This window comes from Daphnia magna, linkage group LG2 (genome assembly GCF_020631705.1).
Source record: "Daphnia magna isolate NIES linkage group LG2, ASM2063170v1.1, whole genome shotgun sequence".
Taxonomy (NCBI): Eukaryota; Metazoa; Arthropoda; class Branchiopoda; order Diplostraca; family Daphniidae; genus Daphnia; species Daphnia magna.
In genome coordinates this window covers 17,062,386-17,085,862 of record NC_059183.1, presented here as the reverse complement: position 1 = coordinate 17,085,862, position 23,477 = coordinate 17,062,386, and the positions used below count along the sequence as shown (strand labels likewise).

Genomic DNA, 23,477 nt, shown 5'->3' with positions numbered 1-23,477 from the left:
ATGAGTATCAACCTCCAGCGTTACGCATCACCAATAACATCGGCAAGGAACGGCTACGCTGGAAGAGAACGGTGGTCCCATCAGCTTAATTTCATTTTTTTTTTCGTGGTGGGCGGCTAAAAGAAAATTTATTTACTAACTAAATTTATCTGTTTTTACTGTTTATTAGCAATTGGTTGTTTCCGAGAAAAAAATCAAACCTTGAAAACTATTGGATAGGAAAGAAGAAGAGAAACACGTTAAGAAAGGTGTTTGTAATCTCGGGAGAGGGGAGTATATAACATCCAACGGACAATAAACTACTATTTTCAGAGAGGATGCATCGAGGCCATCAGAACGAGCACCAATTCGTTTTAAGACGGTTGAGTAAATGAACAGGCTGTTTCTATATACATACCAAAAGAAAAAAAAAGGAAGAGAACGAACTCGAATAGACTGTTAAAAAGGGCTCGTTTAGTTTGAACTGCCGTTTCCAAACAACTCGCCTATATACTCATTTCGTTTTGTTTGCTTTCCTTTTTTTTATGTACATACAGTTCTATTTAATTTTCTTATTCATTTTTTTCTTTCTCCGAAAACATTTTGATTTTTTGTTTTCTTTCTTATTCTTCGAACCTGCCAGGTGAAGCAGGTTTCAGTTCGTTGAAGAGGGCTTCAAATTTTACTACCTACTCTCTCTCCGGTTTCCTTAAATAGGTAATGCAACTATCAAGGGTTTCCCTCTACACTTCCTTAGGCCTCTCTTTCTACGCTTTATTTTTTTTTACGTCCCATGTTGTGTATACTGGGCGCTCAGGTAACTTTGTTCACGGTCTTCTGATCACACATCACGATGCCGGCTGACGAGACCTGACAAACACAAAAAAGATGACACGCTGATCTTCAAAGTTTACCCCCCAGTCCATCATCGTCGGATAACCTACATAGGCCTATGTGGGGGAAAAATAAAAGGCATAAGGGCTATGAGTCTCTATACACAAGGGTTGGCGCATTCCACAGAACGCCCTTCTACTATTTCCCCCCTCATCATCTTAAAAAACTGTTAGGTTCTATACTTTACACGCTCTTACACATCGGTCCCTCATCGTCGCACTCTCGACAGTTCCTCTTTTTTTTCTGTATTTTTTTCTTTTGAAATCCTGGTGTTATGCAGCAGCTGCTGTCTGTAGCTGTCAAATACCTGACGGACAACATTACACGACAGACACAACAAACAAAAAGAAAATGGTACACCCGAAATTGATGAAAGAATTTTCGCATTTCGGATATCTGTATAATTTTTCCGTGATCATCATCGCATTTAGTCGTAGTCCGTTCCATTCGATTGGATGCAGACTCATCGGTTGAATGAAACTGTGTTATACGAAGGGCGTCTAGTCCTAGAAAGAATGCTCCGTCTGCATCACAACAACAGCAAACAACAACAAAATGTATGCCATGGGAAAATGTGAGTCAAAAAAGGGGGAGAAAAAGGAAATCTAATGAACCCAAAAGGAACAAGAAGATTTCAAAATTTGGATGCGTTATTATAGAATGGTAGATATGCCTATTTTCTTGAATGGACTGTCAGAACTAATGAAGTGGTAGTAATGATTAAAAAAAAACGGTCGATCCCTTAACGTATTCATGTATACCCATGTGTTTCTCATACAAGTACATAGGCCTGTGTACACAGGAGCTTCATCAAATTTGAATTATGTGTCTGCTTGAATTTCTCTCTCATATTTCTATTATTCGGTATAATTTACTGCGTATACCTCCCCTGACAGATTTTGGCAGCATCATAATAAGGTCTTCCTTCTTTTTCCCCCTTTTTTTCCTTGGTGCAGTGTGTGATTTACGGCGGAGGCGATGAATAATGGATGAACAAATCTACAACAAATAAACCGTAATGAAGGATGGCGAAAACGATGGCTTGTAGTGAGCTGAACAGCCGGTAATCAACCGGAGCGAAATGAAGACTTGCGTTTCAACGGTTGGCGAACAAATCATGACACTTGTATATATATATATACTATATCCCTGCATAATATATACGCTGATGAATTGGTGATGTACACAGGCGAGTATATATTAGTCCGCTCCGAAAAAAAAAGAAAACGGTTGCAGGTATAGGCAAAAGCGTTACGATATTGGATGACGGAGCCGATGAGTTTATAGTGCTGAATAAAACAAATCATAATTGGAATTATTCATGATACGATGGTTTTTGTGATAGATGATGGCCATGTATTTCGTATTCTTCCCGAACCCGGTAATATTCTGAAAAATAACACCCCAAAAAAGTTAAGCGAATGCAATAATTATTGGAACAAAAATGAATGTATTTAAGATTCAAAGACGATTGCTTATGTTTGGCTCCTAAAGGGGGTCTCTCTAATATTCGACTATTCTTGTTACCCATCACCAAATACCCCCCTATTTTTCGTTCGCCCAAAGAGAAAAAGAGGCGTGTCATTTTGATATGGAATTTATGCATAACGTATTATTTGACCCTGCGGATATAAGTTTCCTAGTTACGATGCGATACGGACTTTCACTCCAACTTAGCTCACACCCATCACGGCTGTTGTGATCGTAGTCTACACATCATCCCACAGTCAAACAGTTCAATGGTTCTCTTTTTTTCATTTTTTTTTTTTTTTTTGGACCGTGAGCTCGAACGCAGGACGTCCGTGACTCCTATGTTTTTACCCAAGACTCCCGCAGGTCTGATTTATGTAATAAAAAGAAAGTGACACACCCATTTTCTATTCTCCATGAAACAGGCAGTTTACTATAGCGCCGGGCTCGGTGGTCATTTTCATTCGTCCTCCAAAATCCAACGTTTTCCTGATATCCTTTAAATCATTCGGTTTTTCGTTTCTACTAACGAGACATAAGCAAAAAAAAAAGATAAATATTTTCATATTCTTTTTGCAACGGTCATTAGCTCATTGTGTGTGATGATCCGTGTGGGTCGATTTTTTTTATCTTCTTGCGAGACGCGTCCGTTGGTTGTACACAAGACGCACATCTTAGTGCGTCAGCCACGCGAGCCTAATTATACGCGTTCGCCTATATATTTTACACAACACCACAACGAATCTGCCTGTGAGAGTCTCATGCCAGTTTGGCCTTCACAACGAAGAAGAGAAAAAACTTTTCGTTCGAAAACATACGCACAAGAATACACAACAATAAAAAGGTCTTTTTTCTTTCTCTCTTTCCCCAAAGTCCGCCCTGCGCCGTTGTTGTTCCGCGGTCATTCAATAAATATACGAAAGGAGATATAACAATAGCTTAGTCAGCCGCTGTAGCTCCAATCATATAGGTGTACACAGCAGTGGCAATAAGGATCTTGAAGATGAAGAAGAATGGATGGTGCAAAAATGGGCTAAAGAAGAAAACGAGTCTCGTTGGCGGGCTATTATTAAAGCGGAGGATCCGCGTCCAGCCTCTTTTGCCATTGACTAGACTTCAGCAGAGGGACTCGAATGCGGTTAAATAAAAAGAATAAAAACGAGTGAAGAAAGAAGAAAACCGACCGTTGGATCTGGAGAGTGGGCGGTTCGCTGCACCGTCTCATAATTGCCTTACAGTCGAGAGAATACAGTCGAGAGAATCGAGCCGCACACCAATACATGTCGGATATGATGCCGGACATTTGGTCGTTTTTGAATTGCAGTTGAATAAGAAAGAAGTGAATAGTGGGACCGAGGGTTCTCTTGTGCGCACAAACATCACATTCTATATGGTTGTCCTTTCTTTTTTTTTCCCGACTACATTGTTACCTTGTGAAAAGGCCATTCGTATCGGTTACACGCAGTTCGCATTGTAGGTACAGGTTTCACCTATTAGCTTTTCTATGCTACGATGCCGAAGATCAGGAAAATTGGTCATCATTTATAATGAGCAATAAAATTGGCTATAGGACCATACACAGTCCGATGGATTTCCATTTTGAGCCAGTGAGTTTACAAACAACTAACAATGGCCTAATATGCATATACACAACTGGTCCAACTACGTCAGCCCTTACAAATGCCTTGATTGAGACATTTAGTTGGCCTCGTTTATGACGTACGTATTAAATAGCAGCACACCGGTTTCTTTTTTCTTATCAAAAATAGTTTCCGGGTTGTTTTTTTTTTAGCTCTATAGTCTTGTTAACCTTTTTTTGTGTGTGTGTCCTTGTTTTATATCGTCCCCTAATGGGCGAAGGGCGGTAAAGAAATCTCTGCGTTCTCGGATTTCAGTTTTTAACAGACATGTCATATAACAGAGTAAATGGACATCAATTACATGACGACGTGTGGTCCGTTTCTGTATATTAAAAGTAGGCGGTTAAACTGTAAAACGCAAGCTGTCACCCAAGACCCTGGAAACCTTTTCAATCAGATTGAATTTCTCAATTTTTAAACATTTCGAACCCCTCGGTGTTTTTCAAAATTTGGTTTTTTTTTCCTTTCTTCGCTTTGGAATAAAAACTCAGCTGATTTTGTTGTTGTTGTTTTTTCCAAAGGAAAAAAGAAAATGATTAATTTAATGATCTGGCCAGGGCTAGCACATAAATTATGGATACGAATAAATACGACGTCGTGCGTGAAGAAAGAAAAAACCATAGGATGGAGGGGGAACCAGTGAAAGATCGAGAAAAATAAAAAGCTGAGATTTAACAGAGACTCCCTGTCGATGTAATATCTCAGCCATCAGTTATCTTTTACCCCCAAGATTTTTGACGTTGTTTTTCTCTTTGTGTGTCTGTGTGTGTACATACACCCCTCTCCCCCATCACATACTACATATAGACGATAGAAAGGCATACGTTTAAAAGCTATGCCTGCATCGAATTTGCATTTCACCTTTCACCCGAGGGTGTATATACATATTCTTTAATATTTAAATGCATTTTCTACTTCTCCCCCATAAAAATGTATTTTTCTATCGACTCGAAGAGTGCAACCCACAGGGGTGGGGAACGGGTTGGCTACATGAGGTGATGGTGGGAGGAAGGTTGGGCTGTTAAAGGGAGGAAGGAACCAAACAAACCCGAGGAAACCTATCGGAAAAAAAAAGATGATGATGAGATACACACAAGGCAAAAGTCAAAGTCAAAAAAAAAAAAAAAATGAAGATGGTAGGATGAGAAGAAGAGGCGCGATATACCCACCACAAAAACCCAAAAGGTATACACACACACACACACACCGAGAAGAGGTGAGAGGGTATATATGTACAGTCGTGTGTATGTTGTGTTTTTTTCCCTTCTTCTTCTTCTTCTTCTTCTTTCACTGCCAACTTCCCACAAGTCGAATAACTCGTGTCGAGAGAGTCAGACACAAAACAAAGTTGCTGCTGCCCTTCGATTGAAATACCCAGTTCAATCCCTTTTTTGCGCTAAGAAAACCGGGAATCTTTTCGTGAGTCGCACGAGGTTGATTCTTTCTTAGTTGCGTCCCGGTCAACAAGTTAAGCAGCCGCAAGCTCGTCTCGCTGTCCGGCTCGAGTGCTCTTTCAATTTGACAAAACAAACGAGGACAAGAATTGACTAATTAATTCCCGCAAAAAAACAGGACGATTCACGCCTTGAAATCGAAATCACGGTCGACTAAATTGCGCCTTTCAAACGCGCTCTCTCTCTGTGTGTGTGTGTGTGTGCGTGTTTTTATTTTCTGCTCGTTTGAAAACCTCTCTGCTGAATCGTCTAAAGTGTCCTTCGCCTTGGCTCGTTCGTGCGTGCAAAAGCACTCCCGCTGTTTTTAAACGGCTCTTTGGTGTTGGCAATATTTGCCTGCGAGGCCTTCATCGCAGACAGAGAAAAAGAGAGAGGCCATGGCGGAATAAATAAAACCGTGAGTTCAAATGGACAACCGGCTTCCCGATTTCGCCGACTCTCTATTTTCGTTTTAAAACTATAGATACTATATTGAGATACTGTACAATATCCTCGACGTTTCGTGAGTGACTGAAAGTGACGCGTTTTCTTCGAAAAAATAAGAAGAGAATATCGTAAAAAAACCATTGCCATATCTCTTTTTATTGCCTTTTTCCTCGGCAATCTGCTACGGCCATCAGCGCACACGACGCGCTATACAGTAAGAACAGAAAGAAAGAAAAAGAGGAAATCAAAAAGAAAACGGGAATGGATCACGAAAAAGATGGTGGCGTGCCCTTGCTCGGACATTTCGGTCGCAGCTTATCAAACTTGTTCACGCGCTGTGCCACTCCCGGTCAAGTGATTGTTCTTTCCATCGATGACATCACTAACGGACTCGGAGACGAAGTTGAATATCTCCTGGATGGCAACAAAAGAGGTAGGACGAGAATGATGACATTTTTACGCGAGCGAATAAGAAAAACAAAAACCAGTTACATTTATCTTAAAGTCAAACGAAAAACAAGGGACAAACAAATTTTATTTTGATATTCAAATTGCTGCGGGTTTTTGTTATTTTTTGGGTCATCAGGTGACTGTGTCCCCCCTGTCTGACAAGTCAAACTCCTCGGTGTGTTGCTGCTATTACGTTACGCTCGTACATTCCTCTACAACGTCTTGAAGTAGATGAACATGTTACGTGATGACCATCACCACGTAGGTGACTCGTTTGAGGTTAACCACAAACACGGGGTACCCATAAAATATTGCCCTGGAGCCCCCCAGAAAAAAAAATTGAAAAAAAAATTCCAAAAGACTCGGAAAAACAAAATTTTTCTTTACCCTGAAACGTTAATAATCAACACGATGGTGTATCGTCCTTACCTTCCCTCTCATCTCATCAGTCCTTTTTTTTTTCTTGCATTTCGGTCTTAACATGTATAGAGGAAAATGAAGAAAGAAGACAACAAAAGCTAATGGCTTATTCGTTTCGTAACGTTCTGGGAGGTCGCTAGTTTTTAGAAGAAAAAGAAAAAAAAAAAGTAGAAGGTATTTTCGGCTAACTAACAATCTCGGACGCGCGGCGTGGACCTTTGCTTTATACTTGTGCCTGTGTAAGCGCCCTCGTTAAACGAGCATAGAAAAGGATAGAAGTCGGCACGGCCCTACATGCGCTAGAGCTCAAGCAAACTACCTATTAACGAGAGTGAAAAATTACCATTGCCCACATTTTTCTTTTTTAAAAATATTATCTAAACGTTTAAGAATTTTATGAAAAGGGGAGTTTTTCAAATTTATTTTTTTTCCCCCCTCAAAACCACCAAATGATGAAGACTCTCTTCATCGCCGAATCTTCTTCATCTCGTTTTTCTCCAAAAAAAAATTTTTCTATAAAAAGGCCGGAATTTTTAAAAAAAGAACCGAAACGCGGTGGGTTAGAATATTAATAGACCCAAGTATGCTGCTGTTCCAGAAGAACGGAAATAATTAAATATTCGTTTTTTGATTGTATTGTTCTATGCCCAGCAGATGATACTGCAGATAGACGAGTACATATACGGCTGCAATGAACGGCCGTTCCGAGTTTGTTGTTGTTTTTCTGTTATTTTCAATCGAGATAACCGGCTAGAAGAGCAGAGGAGGATAACCAAACAAGAAAAATATTTGAAAAATGCGGACGTCGAGTCCAGGGTTATACGATGACGGTTATATATCCACACGAACTATCCAGCCGTGCATATACGCACAGTATATGAAAACTATTTCTTTGATCTTTTTTTTTCTTTCTGTCTTGATCTTTTATCTCCCTTTTTTTCTCCTTGTATATATACATACTTCGTCATGTTATAACAGCCTATACACGCATGGAAAGTTGAGAGGGTTATACAGCTATACACACAGCGAAATCGAAGAAGAAAGGGGTGATGAATAGAACGGGTTGCGGTCTATCTGTTAAGCAGTCGTCAAGTCTCTTTGGACCGCCCATAAGTAAGTTGGGGACTTGGAAAAATACAAACCGAGGACTTGTATAGCTAATAGAAAGACTCGCATAGTCAACGGGAGGTTGAATATAGGGAAAGAAGATACAGGCGACAATAAGAAAAGAGAGAAAAATCCCACAGAGAAAGGAGAAGGAGACACAAGAGTCCTGTCGAAAGGTAGAAAATGCTTGATGGACACTATAGCATGTTGTGTCTTTTCTCTTTCTTCTCTATTTTTTCGCTAAAAAGATTTCTCTTTCCATCATTTCCGATGGGTTCTAACGCAGTTGGAGATCAGTCAGAAGGCATTTGCTCTTTTTCTTTTTTTCTGCTGCCATCATTTCTTAGTGGGAGCCCCCCAAACAAGCGACGTCAACAAACGGGAAAAGGTGGATCTTTCTAACCTAAAAAAAAAAAGAGGTGGAAGAATAGAGAGTGGCCATTCATCTTTTCCCACGACTGTCTTTAGCATTTCTCCTTTACACGAATGCGCACGCCAGTGTCCGCTGTTGCTGAAGTTGAAGATCGTAGACACCAGGATGCGCAACTGTTTCGATAGATTTGACCTGGCGGACCTTTCTCCGAGATGGGTCCGATTGGGCCAGTCAATGTAAATCGAGCGACGTTTTGGGGGGGGCAAAACGTGCAAAGTGGACATAACTTATAGGATATCCCTTGTTTCGAGAGGCTCTGTCGACAGTTTTGTTTTTTTAGCAGGACGGCTTAACGGTCGCGCATTTCAGATGCAATCACGATGTCTCGTAATGTTTGAGAACTTTCCCTCCACGGTTGGCTGTTTTTTTTTTACGCTTTTTCATTCTCTCATTTGGGACATACTCGACGATAAGCCAGAAAGCCGAGGTTTCAGCACGCCGCCTTCTTTTTTTGTTGTTCAACCCAAAATAAATCGGAAAAATAAAATAAAATCAAGCTAAACTTTTCTCCCTCTATTTTTCAAAGTTCTTTTTTAGCCCCCGAAACGAAAGCGCATTAGACGGATATATATATATATATAAAGGCCCTATAACTTACATAGGGCTACATTCCACCGTACACACCTGAAAGAGCCCGCCCGCCATCATCACTCTAACTCGCCGCTTGATGATTATAACCGCTACAATTGAGTGGGGGGGAAGGGAGAGTTTTAAAAAAAATATATATATATATATATACAGTATATAGTCAAATGTATTAAATACCTTCATCATTTTCATATACTAGTTTTTTTAATGCACAGAAAAAAATAAATGTGTCGCTGCTTTATGGATACTTGGCTCGCTACGGTGGTGGTGGCTACTGAAGAGTGAATAATAAAAATGGGCCAACCGGCGGTGAGCTGTGTGTTAAATAGGCTAGGTGATGTAGTACGTACAAACACAGAGAGTACAGCAACAAGCGGCACCGATATATAATGCTATAGAAGCCGTCGATGATTCATCATCAATTTGGGAAGTATTCAGGCAGACGCAGAAATGGAACCGTCTTTTATTATTCCCCAGTTTATAAGGACGACATCAATTTCTTGGAGAGAGAGGACCAAACTTCTCCAATTGCTCAAACTTCCCAGATGTTTTGCTTCTGTTGGCTACCTGTTCATGACACATTGAAAAAAAAAAAAATGAAACGAGAGAAAATGAAATTTAAGAAACACGGAAACCTACGGAACTGCAAATATTTCTTTAAAAAAGTAAAAACGAAAAGACATTCAAGGACGACTATAGTCATAATTTTATCCGGCCAGCCGTGCTATCTGATGGATGCATCGCGCACTATAGTGGTCCATCAGTATTAGTCGCAAGATGTTTCAAAACGGTAGTATAAAAAGCCATTCCCGTCTCTCCTACTTCACCTTTAAGAGCGTGACTCGTTGACATTGGCGTAGACCGTGCGCACTACCAAGTGGCATCTTTTAAATTAAAATAAAAAATAAAAAAAAATTGAAAACGGAAATGTTTTTCTAATACATTATTTTTTTTTCTTTTTTATTCTCGGAGGGGAATGATCTCCAATTTTAACACGTTGATGATGGGCAAGAAAAAGAAAGGAAGACACATTAATTTTTTTTTTTGTTCTGGTCCATACAGTCACAAAGAGATAAAAGAGAAGGATATTATTTTTATATTCCCATTTCATTCTTTGAATTCATTTTTTTTTTTACTCTTCTCGTGTGTGCCAGTAGACAAATGTCCTCCCAGTTTCCCAATGCATCAGCACCACGTCTCTCTTTTTTTTTTCCATCTTCTTCTTTAATACCTTCATCGACCCCCTTATTCCTCTTTCCCAATGACCAGAAGAAGCCGATGAAGAAGAAGAAAAGTCTCTTCCCCCCAACAAAATGAAAGGCGGCTTTTTCCTCTTTTTTTCCTTTGATTTCCCCCCCTCCTTATGCCCAGTCTCCGGATGGCCTCTCTTCATTTTTCTCCGGATCTCCTGCACACAGAAGAACCCCCCCCAAAAAAAAAAAGAAGTTTGAACCCTTAGGCCATCCGCCACCATTGAATCCCCCACCTTACCACCACACACCACCATTTTTTTCCATGCTCGGTCTATACCTATAGATAGATGGATATATATATATATATAGGTATGGTAGTGGTGGGACAGACACACCTCAGCCAGGAGAAAGAAAAGTGGGAGGGACCTGCGCGACTTGGGCAAAGCACGTAGAAGAAGAGGACACATAAGAAATGGTAGAGAGGTTAAAAAAAAAAAAAAAAAAAAGGTACAAGGCCTGAGCGAACCAGTGGGGGGGTTTCTAACTCTTGTCTATGAGGAAAACGTCAGTCTTGTGAAGCTACGAGAACAGGGTGGACACGACAACTCGTCGACGAGTTGTAGCGCGGAACCCCAAAATAATTTCAACTTGTGCCGCGTTATAGTTTTCAATTCAAAAACAAGTGGCTTTCTCGTGTTATCGTTGTGTACATACCAAACACCCAGGCACGCACCTGTTGGATTGGAACTGGTTGCGTTTTTGGATTCGAGGCGATCGTTAATTGCCCGAACTCGTCTGTGACGCATAATCGAACCCATTATCCTTGACGATTTTGATTGGCGTGAGGCAACCCCAAAACGAAGAAACTTTGAATCTTTTGCTGTGCCTTTTTGGAGGGGACGTTGATTGCCGTTTGTTTCACGGCTTGTTGAGTTTCGATGCGATTGGATGTCGTAAAAAAAGATTACGAAAAGAGGCGTGCCTGACTCACCTGTTGCACACCATTTTCTTTCGCGAAAAAAAACCTTTTAAAGTATCAGCCGAACTTGATGGCTCGTTCCTTCGTTCGCGCGCCAAATTGTTGTTGTTTTACGGGAGGCCATCAAGCAAGAGCCATTGATTACTTTCGGCTATCTCGAAGTCAGGAAGCCCCTCAAGTCATCAACGGTTTTGAAAGTTTTGGAAGGAAAAGAGCTTGTTGCTTGATTGCCTCGTCTTGCGGTGGTGTCTTTCGACAACAGTGTTAGTGCTCCTATACACACACACACACTCTACCCAAACGCCATTCGTGGAGGGTCTACTGGTCCTGTACACCTTATTTACCGCAGGCAGTAAAGAAAAAAAACAAAACAAAATAAAACAACATTAGAAAGCCCCTGCAGCCCTGGTGAACCCTTTGATTTTTGTTTCTACCTTCTTAGCGCAGACAATTTTGAAACACGCGCCAGTTCGGTCAGACAAGTTTGGTGGTCGCCACCGTGTGTGTCACGATTGTGTGCGTCTCTACTCCCGTGCGTGTGACAGTGCATCATCAACCATTGTCTTTCGGAAGGGTTGGGTGCGATTTGTATCGAGACAACGTTACCCCCTTCAGTTCCACGCCGTCAACTTGAATCGTCCGTCATCTATCTCGTTTTGTTTGAACGTATTTTTTGTTTTTTAAACGTTGGGTCCTACTGGACGATCGAGATTTGGATGAAGAAGGAAAGAAACAAAAGACTGCCACTTTTCAAAGAGACTTAACCGGTCTTTCTCTTCTAAACTCTACAATTGGGGAAAACAACATTATATCTTTCGACTTGATCTCTATGAGGGGTGGATAGTGAAGGGACTTGGTTTTTTTTTAAATCGAATCACCCGCGTTCGAACATTCCAGTGAAGCTCTCGCGAAGCCGAGTGTTGTGTGTCTGCATCAAAGAGAGAGAGAGAGAGTCTTATACAACATCCTTTCGTTTACCCTTACAGCTACCTTTAGCTTTTTCTTTTACCTACAGCGAGGCCGTATGCTAATGCGTTGACTGGCTGCTGGAAGCTGTTGGCTTCAGAACTCGGCCACAGAGTTTTTCGTTTAAAGTTTGAATAATAAGACGAGCGCGCGCGCTCTAACCCCCCTGAACCCAACGGTAGTGTCGGCCGGATAGAAGAAGTCATAAACAGATATCCGAAGTAAAGAAAGAAAAAGGGGAAAGAAGAAGAAGAAGAAGAAGAAGAAGATTTACACCCCCAAAAATAAGCAGGCGCTGTTGCTACTAAGAAGAAAGAAAGAAAGATCGTCTGGAATTCCATTCTGGAAGCTTTGGATTGCCCTTCACGAGCATGTGTATTGTAAGTTAAAGTCGAGCGATGGAAATAACATTCCATTCTTTTCTATCATTTCTTTTTTTTCTTAAAAATTGTATTCACCCATTTTTTTGATTATAGGGTAGAGGGGGGGTTATTTTTTTACCTTACCGATTTTTGGAGAAAAAAAAAATTCTCTCAGCTATTTTGATTTTTAAAAAACCCCACAATTTTCTCGTATTTATTCATTTCCAAGGATGTTTGTTATTGTTGTGGATTTTTCTCACACGGAATGCCCCACAGCTCTAGTATGATACATATTTGACAGCATATACTTCTTGATTAATGAAACTGTGCCGATGAGCTATTGTCATGTTGAGTCGACCGATCCAATCATTTCCCAGAAGCTACGAATCGACAAATTCTTCTCCCTCTTCTCCATTTTTCTTTTTTCTTTGTCTGGCCCGGCAACGTCTGTAATCTCTCGATCGACGGCTAGCACAGTACAGCACGTCATTTCAGTGGGAAAAAAAAAAAAATAGGAAAATGTGTACAACAAAGTGGTGCGCTGTAATCCATTAACGAAATCACGTGAAGATGATCCAGCAGAAAAAGGTAAAAAAAAAATACAGAATTTCAAATATGAAAAGACCTTTGGCCAGGGCAGTATATAGGTATACTATTCTTATATCTCGAAATTTTTATTTCTGTTTGATACATGACGTTTTGAAGAAAATTTTAGCTCCCCCCCTCTTCTACCTTCATCTTTCTTTTTGCCCCGGTTCCGCCGATGCCGCTTTTTTTTTTTAGTTCCCCTTCCCCTAAAAACCGAGGTTTCCACAACAAGAAAAAAGAAACACAGTCATCTAATAAGTGGTCCGGTTTTATGGGCACACCAACCGACTTGTCTATACGTCTGTGTCTATAAACGCTCGCCGTATTACAGCGCTCTTCTCCCACGTTTGTAATATGCCCACCCCCTCTTTGAATTTTTCTTTTCTTTACCTACAAATTGAATCGAGGGGTTTATAATCATCAAAAAAAAAAAAAAGGAAAGAAAGAAAGGACTGTAGTACTCAATTTTATTTTATTTTTTTGACAATGAGAATCAAGAGGAAGAAGGTAGGGATACGGTGCCGCTTTGGTGGTTTGAGCTTTTTGATTCGACATGCACAATAATAATCTTTTGAAACTGGTTGTGTTTAATTGAAAAAAAAAAAAGAAGTGGTGGGGGGGGTATAGAAAAGAAGTTGAGGGTTCTCTTGTTTGTCAAAATTTACACCTTTTCTTTAACAAAAAAACAAAAAACGCGTCTCACCGGCAGTTTGAACGATATCGAACGTTGGAATCGTGACAATGCGTTCAACATCGAACCTTCATTTAAATTTTACACTAGCCTTTTCTTTTTGGTTGTTCCCCTCTGTTTTAATTGAATAGTATAGACACATACACTCTTAATAATAGACAAGTTGTCACACACACACACACAGAAGGGGGGGGGGAAGTCAAACAAAAACTTTGTCAGCGCTGATTTCGGCTTATTGTCAACGTGTTTTTCGTTAGAAACTACATGGGATACCTTTTTTTTTACCTCTCCCACCCCTCCTGTGTGTAACAGCGACCGCGTCGGTTCCGAGTCGTCGGCTATATTATTCAATTGTTGACGCAGTCTTGTTGTCCTCCCCTCTGCTGGTTCTTTTTTTCCCTTCTTCTTACCTGCTCATGGGCTTGTTGTTGTGTTTAAAAAAGAAAAAAAAAACTTGCAAAGGTAGTGCGCATAGAGAAGGTAAGCGGGGCGTCCGTCACAGGTGAGAGGGCGCGTCTCTTTCTGGGGAACTTGTTACAATAATAAGAGAGAGACGGCTACTACAACTGGAACACAACTCTCATTCTGTTAGTCTCAATGCCAATCTTTCACGCTCTGCGAAGCAAACGAAAAAAAAAGATAACAAAAAAGTCCCCATTTGTTTGTTGACTTGACAGCAGATATCAAACTGCCGCGTTTCTTAACAACTGACGGCAGTTCGCTGAGAATGTTATGTAGGGTAGCAAACCGGTACTAATAGTTGGAGGTACAACAACGAGCAAGACCGAAATGAAGGAATAAAAAGGAGAAGTTGTTGTGTCTGTGTTCAATGACAGTCACTTTCCAGGTCATACAAACATCGCAGAAGCGCATCTTGTGGGAAATGTGCGACCACCTTTTTTATTTTATTCGTTTCTTTTTTTTTTGCATGTCTCTCACACGGTGACGGATATCTCCTCCTACTCTTGGCCTTTTTTTTTCCCCTTTTTCTCCCAGCATTAAACAAACAAAACAAAAACCAACGTAGACGCCAATAAAACATTGAAGCTTTCTCTCCTTGCCAATTGCCTTTTGAACGTCCCCGCCATTTTGACGGCCGATTGATGTATGCATATTATTTCTTATGCCCATGTTTTTTTAATCATGAATTGGAAAAGTTTGTGACCCCCGCCTTATTTGGGGGGAGAGAGAGAGAGTCCTGTTTTTTCTTTCTTCCTTCAAGTGAAAGGTGCAGTTAACAACAACAGCAGGAAACGGCCCAAAGTCAAACAACAACAAAATGGTTGTCGGGCTAACAGAAGAGAAAGAGCCGACCGTTGGGACAGATTTGTGGAAGACGAAATTCATGGATGCATACGATTTCAAGGTCTATCATTTGATTGGCGAAGGTCGCACCATTCGCTTAGCTCTCGTCTACTATATCAAAGCGAAAATGTAAAAAGCTTTAGAGACGTTGTGTTCCATGATCGGATCCAGCGAAGCGAAAACATTCCGATCGATGGACCTGCAGCAAAGGTGCTAGCCCCTCCGGGCTGTTTTTTTGTTGGTTCCCCAATCTTCCTCTTTCCATCACGTTTGATGGGAAATAACAAAAAGGAGGGATCACAAGGGTCACCGCACACAAATCAAAAATGCTCAAAACGTTTGCTGATGAAGATACACACACGGAAATGGGTTAAACTACGACAATCCTGTAGGATAAACAAACAGCTACTTGACATAGAAATCTATCTAATCATATAACGCTCTCTTTCTCTGTGGTTAAGCAAATGCTAGTGGGGGGTGGGGGAGTAATCTCTTAATCGAAACTTTTTTCTTTTTTCTGGCCAAAAAAATCCGTTGCGGAAAACTTTGAATGTTCTTGATCAGTTTTGCCTGTAATCTCTTCCGTCATCAGCGGAATGTCTAAGTCTCTCTTCCTGTGGATGTGGGTGTCCTTGTCAAACGTTGTGGTATGTCGTTCTCTGCCTACTTTTAGCGCATTGAAAACAAACATTGACGTGAAATCGGAGAACGAAATGTATTTATAAAAAAATAAAAGAAATAGTTTAGTGTGAACTATGCAGAGCGAGAAATAACTCATCGTATCATTGTCCCCCCTCTCTGCTGTTGTCGACTGCAGATGTCGAGCCACATTCCAGGAGATAGGAAGATGAAAGAGCATACGGATATCTGATCCGGTTTCTCGTCATGGAACACTTTGGACCTGCGGTGGGTGATGGACGATGACACACAAGAGAGCGTATTATAAGATCTCTTCAACGTTGCTTTTCCCATAACATAAAGTCTATTGGGTTCTCTTTCTTCTCGTCGCGTGTCTAGTTGCTCGTTTTGGCATTTTTCCCTTTTCTCTTACACTATCCTGACCAGTTGGAATCTCTCTATACTTTTTATTTGTTTGTTGTTTATCGGTTTATTTTTGGCTAGAATGGAGAAAAAAACAACAACAAAAAAAAAGAGTATTAGGGAAAAAATTCTGAACATGACTGGTTGTGGTCTAATACCTGCGGAGAGCAACGGCGTCATCGAGTTACCCGCCCAATTCCTCAGATCTTATTACCCACCCAAGATGGAAATCGAGTCCATCTCTTCATCATCGAGTCCTCTCATTCGTCATTCGTATCATTCCTCAACGGATTTGGAGCTTTTCTTTTGAATTTTGACTCGTTCAGTCCTTAGCTGCGTATCTTTTGGCAGGTCGTCCGGTTTCACGGAGGGCTAACCAGATGCTGCTGTCATTCCGATCGTCACCGTCATCCATTTTGGCAGTGATTAGTTTCGTTTGTTTCACATTCCATGATACCCGATTCGAGCAGTTACACGTGTACTAGGTGAACCCATTTTGTTTGTTCTTTTCTCTTTTTTCTGAAAAAAAAAAAATCAGTTGGATGCACGTTCAATGTTTCCGAGTTGTTGACGTTTGTTTGAATATCGGATTGGCCGCATTGACTCGTTTGGTGTTCCATGAAATCAAAGTGCCGGCAAAAAGAGTCTCGTATACCACCCTGGCTGCTGACGTCTGCTCCAGTCTTCGTTATGACGTTGATGCAAGGCCACCGGGATCAAATGTTACGAACAGTTGAAAGACTGGCAACAAAAAGGAGATGATCGACATTCTTAGAAGACGATTTCTGGAATTTCAGGAAGAGCTCCGTGCAGTGAAAAACGCAGACACACAAACACACAGACTAAAGTAGCAGCAACCGATCAATCACAAACTCGAACTTGGCCCGTCATCCACAACTCTTACAGTTTGTTCGTTCCGGCTTATTTTTATTCTATTCATTCGTCTTGCTTTTTTTTTTTCTGGATTTCTTTGCTTTGATTGTTGCCTGTTGCGTGTTGAATGGCGGACGGACCAATAGAATTACGTCTACCGGCAACACAGTCAGAACAACTACTCAAATTCGTTTAGATTTGTTGCTGCCTTTTGTTTTTTGGTTGAGTTCACGCGATCATCACGAACGAACGTTTGATCATATTTATTTTCTTATTTATTTTTATTTTTTTGTTTTCTTTCTTCTCTCCTTCGTTGACTGCGAAAATGGGCGTCGCCGGTTGGTGTTTTTTTTAGCGCGGTTGGTGGTTTGCGTGTCAAAACCTTTTTTGATTCCATTCTGGTTGTTAGAGCGGAATCCGATTCACACATTTTCTAGAGAAAACAAAAGAAATAAAAAGAGAGCGTGTGGTTATATATCTCGCCGTTCGTCTTTTGTTTTGATGGATTATTTTTATTTTTTTTTTCTTCTCTTCTTTTCCTTCTCCCCACTTGCATGGAAACATTTCAAGTGAAACGTGTATCGAGAAACAATGGCCCTACCCGTAGGTTCTACAGGTGTTGTAGGTCGACTTCTGTCAGAGAGGCCACCAGAGGTGCCTCACCCGGATTACATGCGATTCTTCCAAACACACACATCCATCTAGCGAAGAAACACACACCCCTAAAAACGATACGTTATTTTTTCTTGGCTGTTGTTATTGAGACTGCCATTTGCGGTTGCCGACATGCGTCTTGTCGTTGTCTGACGGCAGTTTTTTTATCGTGACTTCTCTTCACGATGCCATCGGCTTTTGTAGCGAATGTACGGCCGTGTCCCGTCCCGTGCCAAGGCATCGTGTCACAATCTCATCCAGAGAGAGAGAGAGAGAGAGAAAGCGCAAGATGTCAACTTGGGAAAACGGGACGAGCAATAGATGGATCGCTTCGTTTCATTCCCCCCTTTTTCTTTTCTTTTTCCTTCTCTTGTTTTTGCTGTTTTTGGTGCAGACGGTTGTTTTTTTTTCTTCTGATGACATTTCAACACGATTAGCCACTACAGAAAGACGTGGTTTATCATCACTCGTGACTAGTGAAAACTCGTATTAAACGGATTGTTTGTTTGTTTTTCTTGAATCCGAATTTCAGGAGGCCCCGTCGCCATGCTGAAATGGGCAAAGGGCTCGAAAAACGGCGGCCAAAGCAGTTCAACAGGCCATCATTCGGCTACGTCGGCAGCCCGTGTTAGTCTGGCCGATTTGCGACGCGCATCCGCCAAGCTCCTCCGACGCAAAGATTCCAGCTCTACGAACAAATCGAAGAACAGTCCGACGAGTGCGACTAGCGATTCTTGCGCTCACCACATCAAAACGGGGACGACAGCATCTTCAGACGGGGGTGGCTCACCGCCACCTCCTTTGGTGCCTCCGCGCGGTTCCAGCGCCGCTTCGTGTCACGGTCTTCCCACTTACGGCCATTCCAGCGGATCTGTGATTAGTGGAACAGCTACGCCGGGGTCGGTTAGGTCTTCCAGTCAGAAGGGCGGCGTGATTAAACAGGCCACCGTCAGGAGAATGTCGACATTGCGACAAGCGCGTTCCGTTTCTCCTATCAAGGACAGAGGCCAACATAAGCGACCTGATTCTTCATCTTCGTCGTGTACGACAAACTCCTCGTGTTCGCCATCGACAGCGAATCGACGGGCGAGAAGGAAACCGGTTGCTATCGAGACGGCCGATAATGGCAGCAGTCTCTACATGCAATTGGATAAGATCCCAGTTGCTGTTCAGCAAACGGCTGGCTCTTCTTCGCTGTCCGGCTCGGCCTACATGTCGGCTGCTGCGGCCAATCTGAAGCGGAAAGCGCTGGAAGACATCAGTAATCAGGCGTACAGGAATATTATCCATAGTCTCCAAGACGAACTGGCTCAAATGTCAGACGCTGAAGCCGAGGCAGCACGATCCGCTTCTGCGGACGAAACGCGGACGTTGGCGGAAGCGACGCTCCTTCCCATGAACCGTAAGACTTCACCTGATTTGATTAGCAATTGAAATGGGGTGTTTTCATTTTCCTTTCTCTTTATTCCAGGAATGGAAATCATTCGCAGTTCGGCCATGCGCCATCATTCCAAAAAGGATAGTATCGCAATTGATCAAGTCACCAAAAATGGCGCGGCTTCTCCTTGCCCGTCAGTCAAACACCCTCAGCAACAGGCAGTGCCTTTAAAGAAACTGGACGGTGTAGTGGCCTCGTTTACTAATCAGCCACCCGCATCCAATGATTTACACCGACCTCGGCCAGTTCGCCATCCACCATCGCCCACCGTCAACGTATCGGACGATAACTTGATGGATCTTTCCAGCTTGGCTTTGGCCTGCAGCCGGAACGGTCTGCCATCAACACCGACGCCGTCCGGATCGGCCTGTCATCCGTTCAATGGAACGTCGTCACCTCTCAAGAAATCAGCAGCGTGCGGGCCGCACAATTCCAGCGGCCAGCATCTACACCAATATGGCGCAAGTCGTTCGCTTGCCAGTCACGGACTGTCCGTTAGCAACGCCACTCGATGCCAAGAGTCTTCCATTCAGAACAAGAAAAACCGGCCAAACAAGCAAGTGACATTTCAGACCGAAGCGAGACTAATTGGCGAATCAATCACTCTGCCCGTCGTCTTTGAATCGAACCGCGAAAATGGCCAAACAGACGGGATGAAATCTGGCCGGGGAAGCGGGTCGTTGGAGATGCCGGGCTTCGTCAACGTGCCGTGCAGTCGGCGAGGCTTTTGCCTGGAATTGGTTTCGGCCAACGATTTGCCGGAAGTCGGTAAATTGAATGAATCTTGTAGTTCTAACAGCGACCAGCCGACGACGGACGAAGTGGATCACGTGAAGCGCGTCGTATCCCCAGACGGCGGTTACGATTGGCAACCGTCTTACGTGAATTTAGAGGACACGGAAATAGCTCCCGTCCTGTTGGCTTCGTCGCGATCAGCCGATGATTCCAGTGATTTTTGGAAGCCCAGATCCGTTGCTTCCGGTGGGCGACAACAGCAGAAACAGCAACTGGCCGAACAGCTCCAGCCGGTCTACGACGCACCAAACAACAACAACAGCAAATCCATCGACGTGGATAATCCACTGCTGTTGGAATTCCCTGGTTTCCGTTACGCCATGATGCAACTACCTGGCAATAACGCGCTGATGGAGCGTCGTTCCATTTCCAACGGTAGTTCCGGCAGCGATACTCAGGTACATAAAAGTTTTACTTATTTATTTATTTTTTTGCATACTTCCGATAACAATAGAAAATACTTAAAAAAGAAAACGGGAAGATAAAATATACAATAGGTAGCGCCCCCTTCTTTGTTATTCACCTGTGTGATGTGTGGAGCGTAGCACCTTGATAATACGAAGCCAATAAGATCCGCTAGACATCGGAAAGATTGCGTGTTATTACATATGTAAGACCCTCCATAGCTAATACTTACAAGGGACTACCGACCGCGACCGTTATGTACACCCTTCGAATCAAAGCCTCTGCCGCTTTTTTTCTTTTCTTCGATTCCTTTTTTCCCCCACATCCATTCCGCATTCTTTATTTTTTATTGGCCAGTTATTATTTAACGTCTTGCCAGAAGCTGTAGAATGCAGTGCAGGGTCTCTATGGATAACAATAGACGCGTTATGCACTCTTCATTGAACTGTGACATAATTGGGTGGGTAAAAACGCCGCCGGAATTGTGCAAGAAACATGTTTTTCACTCACAATAGAAAAAAACCTGGGCAAACTTAATAATTCCCACCTTTCTCACATAAGGTCAATCCCTATTTATTTTATTTTTTGTTCGTTCCTTTAGTTAACATTCCGTACGGGATATTCAAGTTGAATCTATACGTTTTAATTAAAACAAAATATATTTAATTCTTATATTATTTTTTCAATAGGATTCCGGTGTGGCGGAAATGGCCCAGGCTCTGTCACTGAGTCGGGCGGCCAGTGCTAGTCCTCAGTTGGCAGCTAGTAGACAAAGTTTGGCCGAGGATATGTTATTACCTGTCCAGCCTTTTGTGTACAACACGTTGCCACGGACGGATAACAAGCGCAGTCTTTACTATAATTGCTGGTCGAACCAGTCACAATTGCAGCAACAGCAATCAAGCAACAGGACCGCAACAGCAATCGATGCCACTGCCATCTTGTCCTTCCAGCGTGTACTCGACGACAGATCCGCACTTCCTCTCCGGTTTGGCTTCTCCTTACTTCAGCCGGAGAATGCCGGAAGACAAAAGCAAAAGCGTCTTCGTCTTCATCTTCGACGCTGATGGCTAACATAGATCAGCAGGATTCATCGTGGTCTTCCGATCATTTGTATTGTAATATGGCGTCTGTGGATCCGTTGCCATCGCTTCCGCCACGCATCTCTCGTCGATGCCATTCGCTTCTTGCGCTGGCGTCGACCAAAACGACCGCAGCGGAAGGAGCAGCCGAGGATGCTGACTACGAAAATCTTAACATGCCATCGCAGCCTGGACAGCCGATCATGGCGTTCAAAGCCAGGCTGAACGTATCGCACAGCCGAAGCCGCAGTCTACGACATTCCGGTGATTTTACCAGCCCTTTCGGCTGGATCATTCCACCGTTTCAGCAGCAACAGAACTCTCAAACTAAAGAACAAGGGAAAAGAAGGGAATCGATAGAAGAGAACTGCATAGACGAAATGGATGGAAGAATGAAAGACGATCAAAAAGGAATGCGTAAATCAGCCCATTCTCGGCCCGTCTCTTCACGCAGACAACAATTGTTGCACGAAAGGGCTCATCGTTTGGAATTGATGCTGAACGACGCCTCGGTCAATGATTGTTCGGAGCTGTACGAACCATCTGATTGGTCTATGGAAGCCATGCTCTCCGACACCGTACGTGATATGGATAACCTCTCCTTTATGGACGGCCCAACCGGCCAACAACCGGGCAGCAGCAACCACTGCCAGCATTGTTGCTGCAGTTCCGTCCGACGGCCACTTCCGCCTCCCATGAATAGATGTCACTGTCAAACGGACCATCCAGGCCATTCTCCTTCTTCTTCGTCGAGCGTGTCATCCGCCGCATCTTGCCATTGCAACCGGAAGAAGAAATCCGTCGGAGCGCATAAACGGGAAGCGTCTCGAGTACGCGAAAACGCTGCCACTCAGACGGAATTACAAACCAACGGAATGACCTCAGGATCGAGGCTGGCCGGCAGGGCGACAGCAGCCGAGAATCCTCTTTATATGGCTTATAGCGATTTGACTAAAATCAATTGCGACGTCCTCGATCGTTCCGCTAAAACAGCCGGAACTGTTGCCGGTCAAGGGCAATCGGTCGGTGATGACTACGCGTCCGATAGCTGTGAAACTTGGAACTCACACAAGGCTCTTTATGCACGACTACAAGCGGCCAAACAGAGCCGTGAAGTGACTACGCTGATGGAGACGACGCCGGTGAAGAAACGAAGCAAGGGACTCCGTGTCCATGGCAACAAGCCCTTGTCGACACCCTCTGGTAGCCGGATATGGCGTCACGACGGACAGAGCGTCTCGACGCCGCAGAAGAATCGTAAAAGTGGCAGCAGGGGGCGTCACAATCGTCGACGCGGATGCTCCACTGCCAATACGACGGCTAATTCCACCAGCAAAATGGACAGGACGGCCATGAGTGTTCGAAGCACATACAGCTCGAAAAGCTCTAATACCTTACGACGTCGCAAGAGCTCACGAAAACCTAAAGCTGCCGACGTTTTGCACGGCAAAGGTATCCTATAATGATATCTCTTCACCTTTGTCGTCAATGGGTTAAACCATTTTCATTGCTCGATAAACACGAAAACCCAAACATTCTAATTTCTCACAATTAAATTATTTTTTTTTAAATAGGACAATTACAATTGGCGATTTACCTCAATTCCGGTCTATTGACAATTCACAGTAATTATCATAAATGAATAACATCCAATGAATCAATCGATAATTATTTTTCGTTACATTGTAGTTCAATCAGCTCGATACCTGAAGAATCCCAATAGCGGTCGAGCGTGCAATTCATACGTCAAGGTGTCACTGATCCCCGACAGTCCAGAGCAAACGTTTTGCCGGACGACACTCGTCAAGAACGACAACAATCCTTGGTACGACCAGAAGTTCTCGTTCGAATTCCTTTCGGCTGACCTTTACAAGAGGCTCTTCATCTCCGTCTGGGACCGGGATCCGAAAAAAAAGTAAGTCTTTGTCGCCTAGGAGAAGAAAGAAAAGATGCTCAGTTGGAATTTCATTGTGACTGAGGAAAAAGAAAAAAAGAGGGAAGAGAAGCTTAATATTATTACGCTCGCCTGAGTTCTCATTCCTGCAAGAATCTTTGACCTTTACGCAATAAACGCGTCAAAGTTTATCTTCATTTCACTTGAGAAATCGAATCCGCCGAGTGTGTGGAATTGGGCTCAAGCTTACGCAATCAAGCTCTCGTAGCTAATTTCATTATCATATGTTAATTTCTCAATTTTCGGATTGTCTCTTAAACATAGCATTTTTTGTGCTTCTCTTTTCATGT

General features: G+C 42.7%; 1 protein-coding gene and 1 long non-coding RNA gene across 2 annotated transcripts; one reads left to right on the top strand and one right to left on the bottom strand.

Moving 5' to 3' along the window:
- Positions 1–5,286: 5,286 nt before the first annotated feature.
- On the top strand, positions 5,287–23,152 carry LOC116917367. Its single transcript, XM_045170013.1, is given in 8 exon segments — positions 5,287–6,296; positions 18,046–18,915; positions 18,985–20,144; positions 20,841–21,065; positions 21,067–21,186; positions 21,188–22,685; positions 22,808–22,858; positions 22,923–23,152. Coding segments are annotated over 8 exon segments (4,326 nt in total). The 5' UTR covers positions 5,287–6,124.
- Positions 15,642–18,052, bottom strand: LOC116917369. Its single transcript, XR_004391115.2, has 2 exons — positions 16,145–18,052; positions 15,642–16,063 (listed from the first exon to the last, which is right to left on the bottom strand). It is a non-coding gene; the product is annotated as an uncharacterized LOC116917369 (long non-coding RNA).
- Positions 23,153–23,477: the final 325 nt, after the last annotated feature.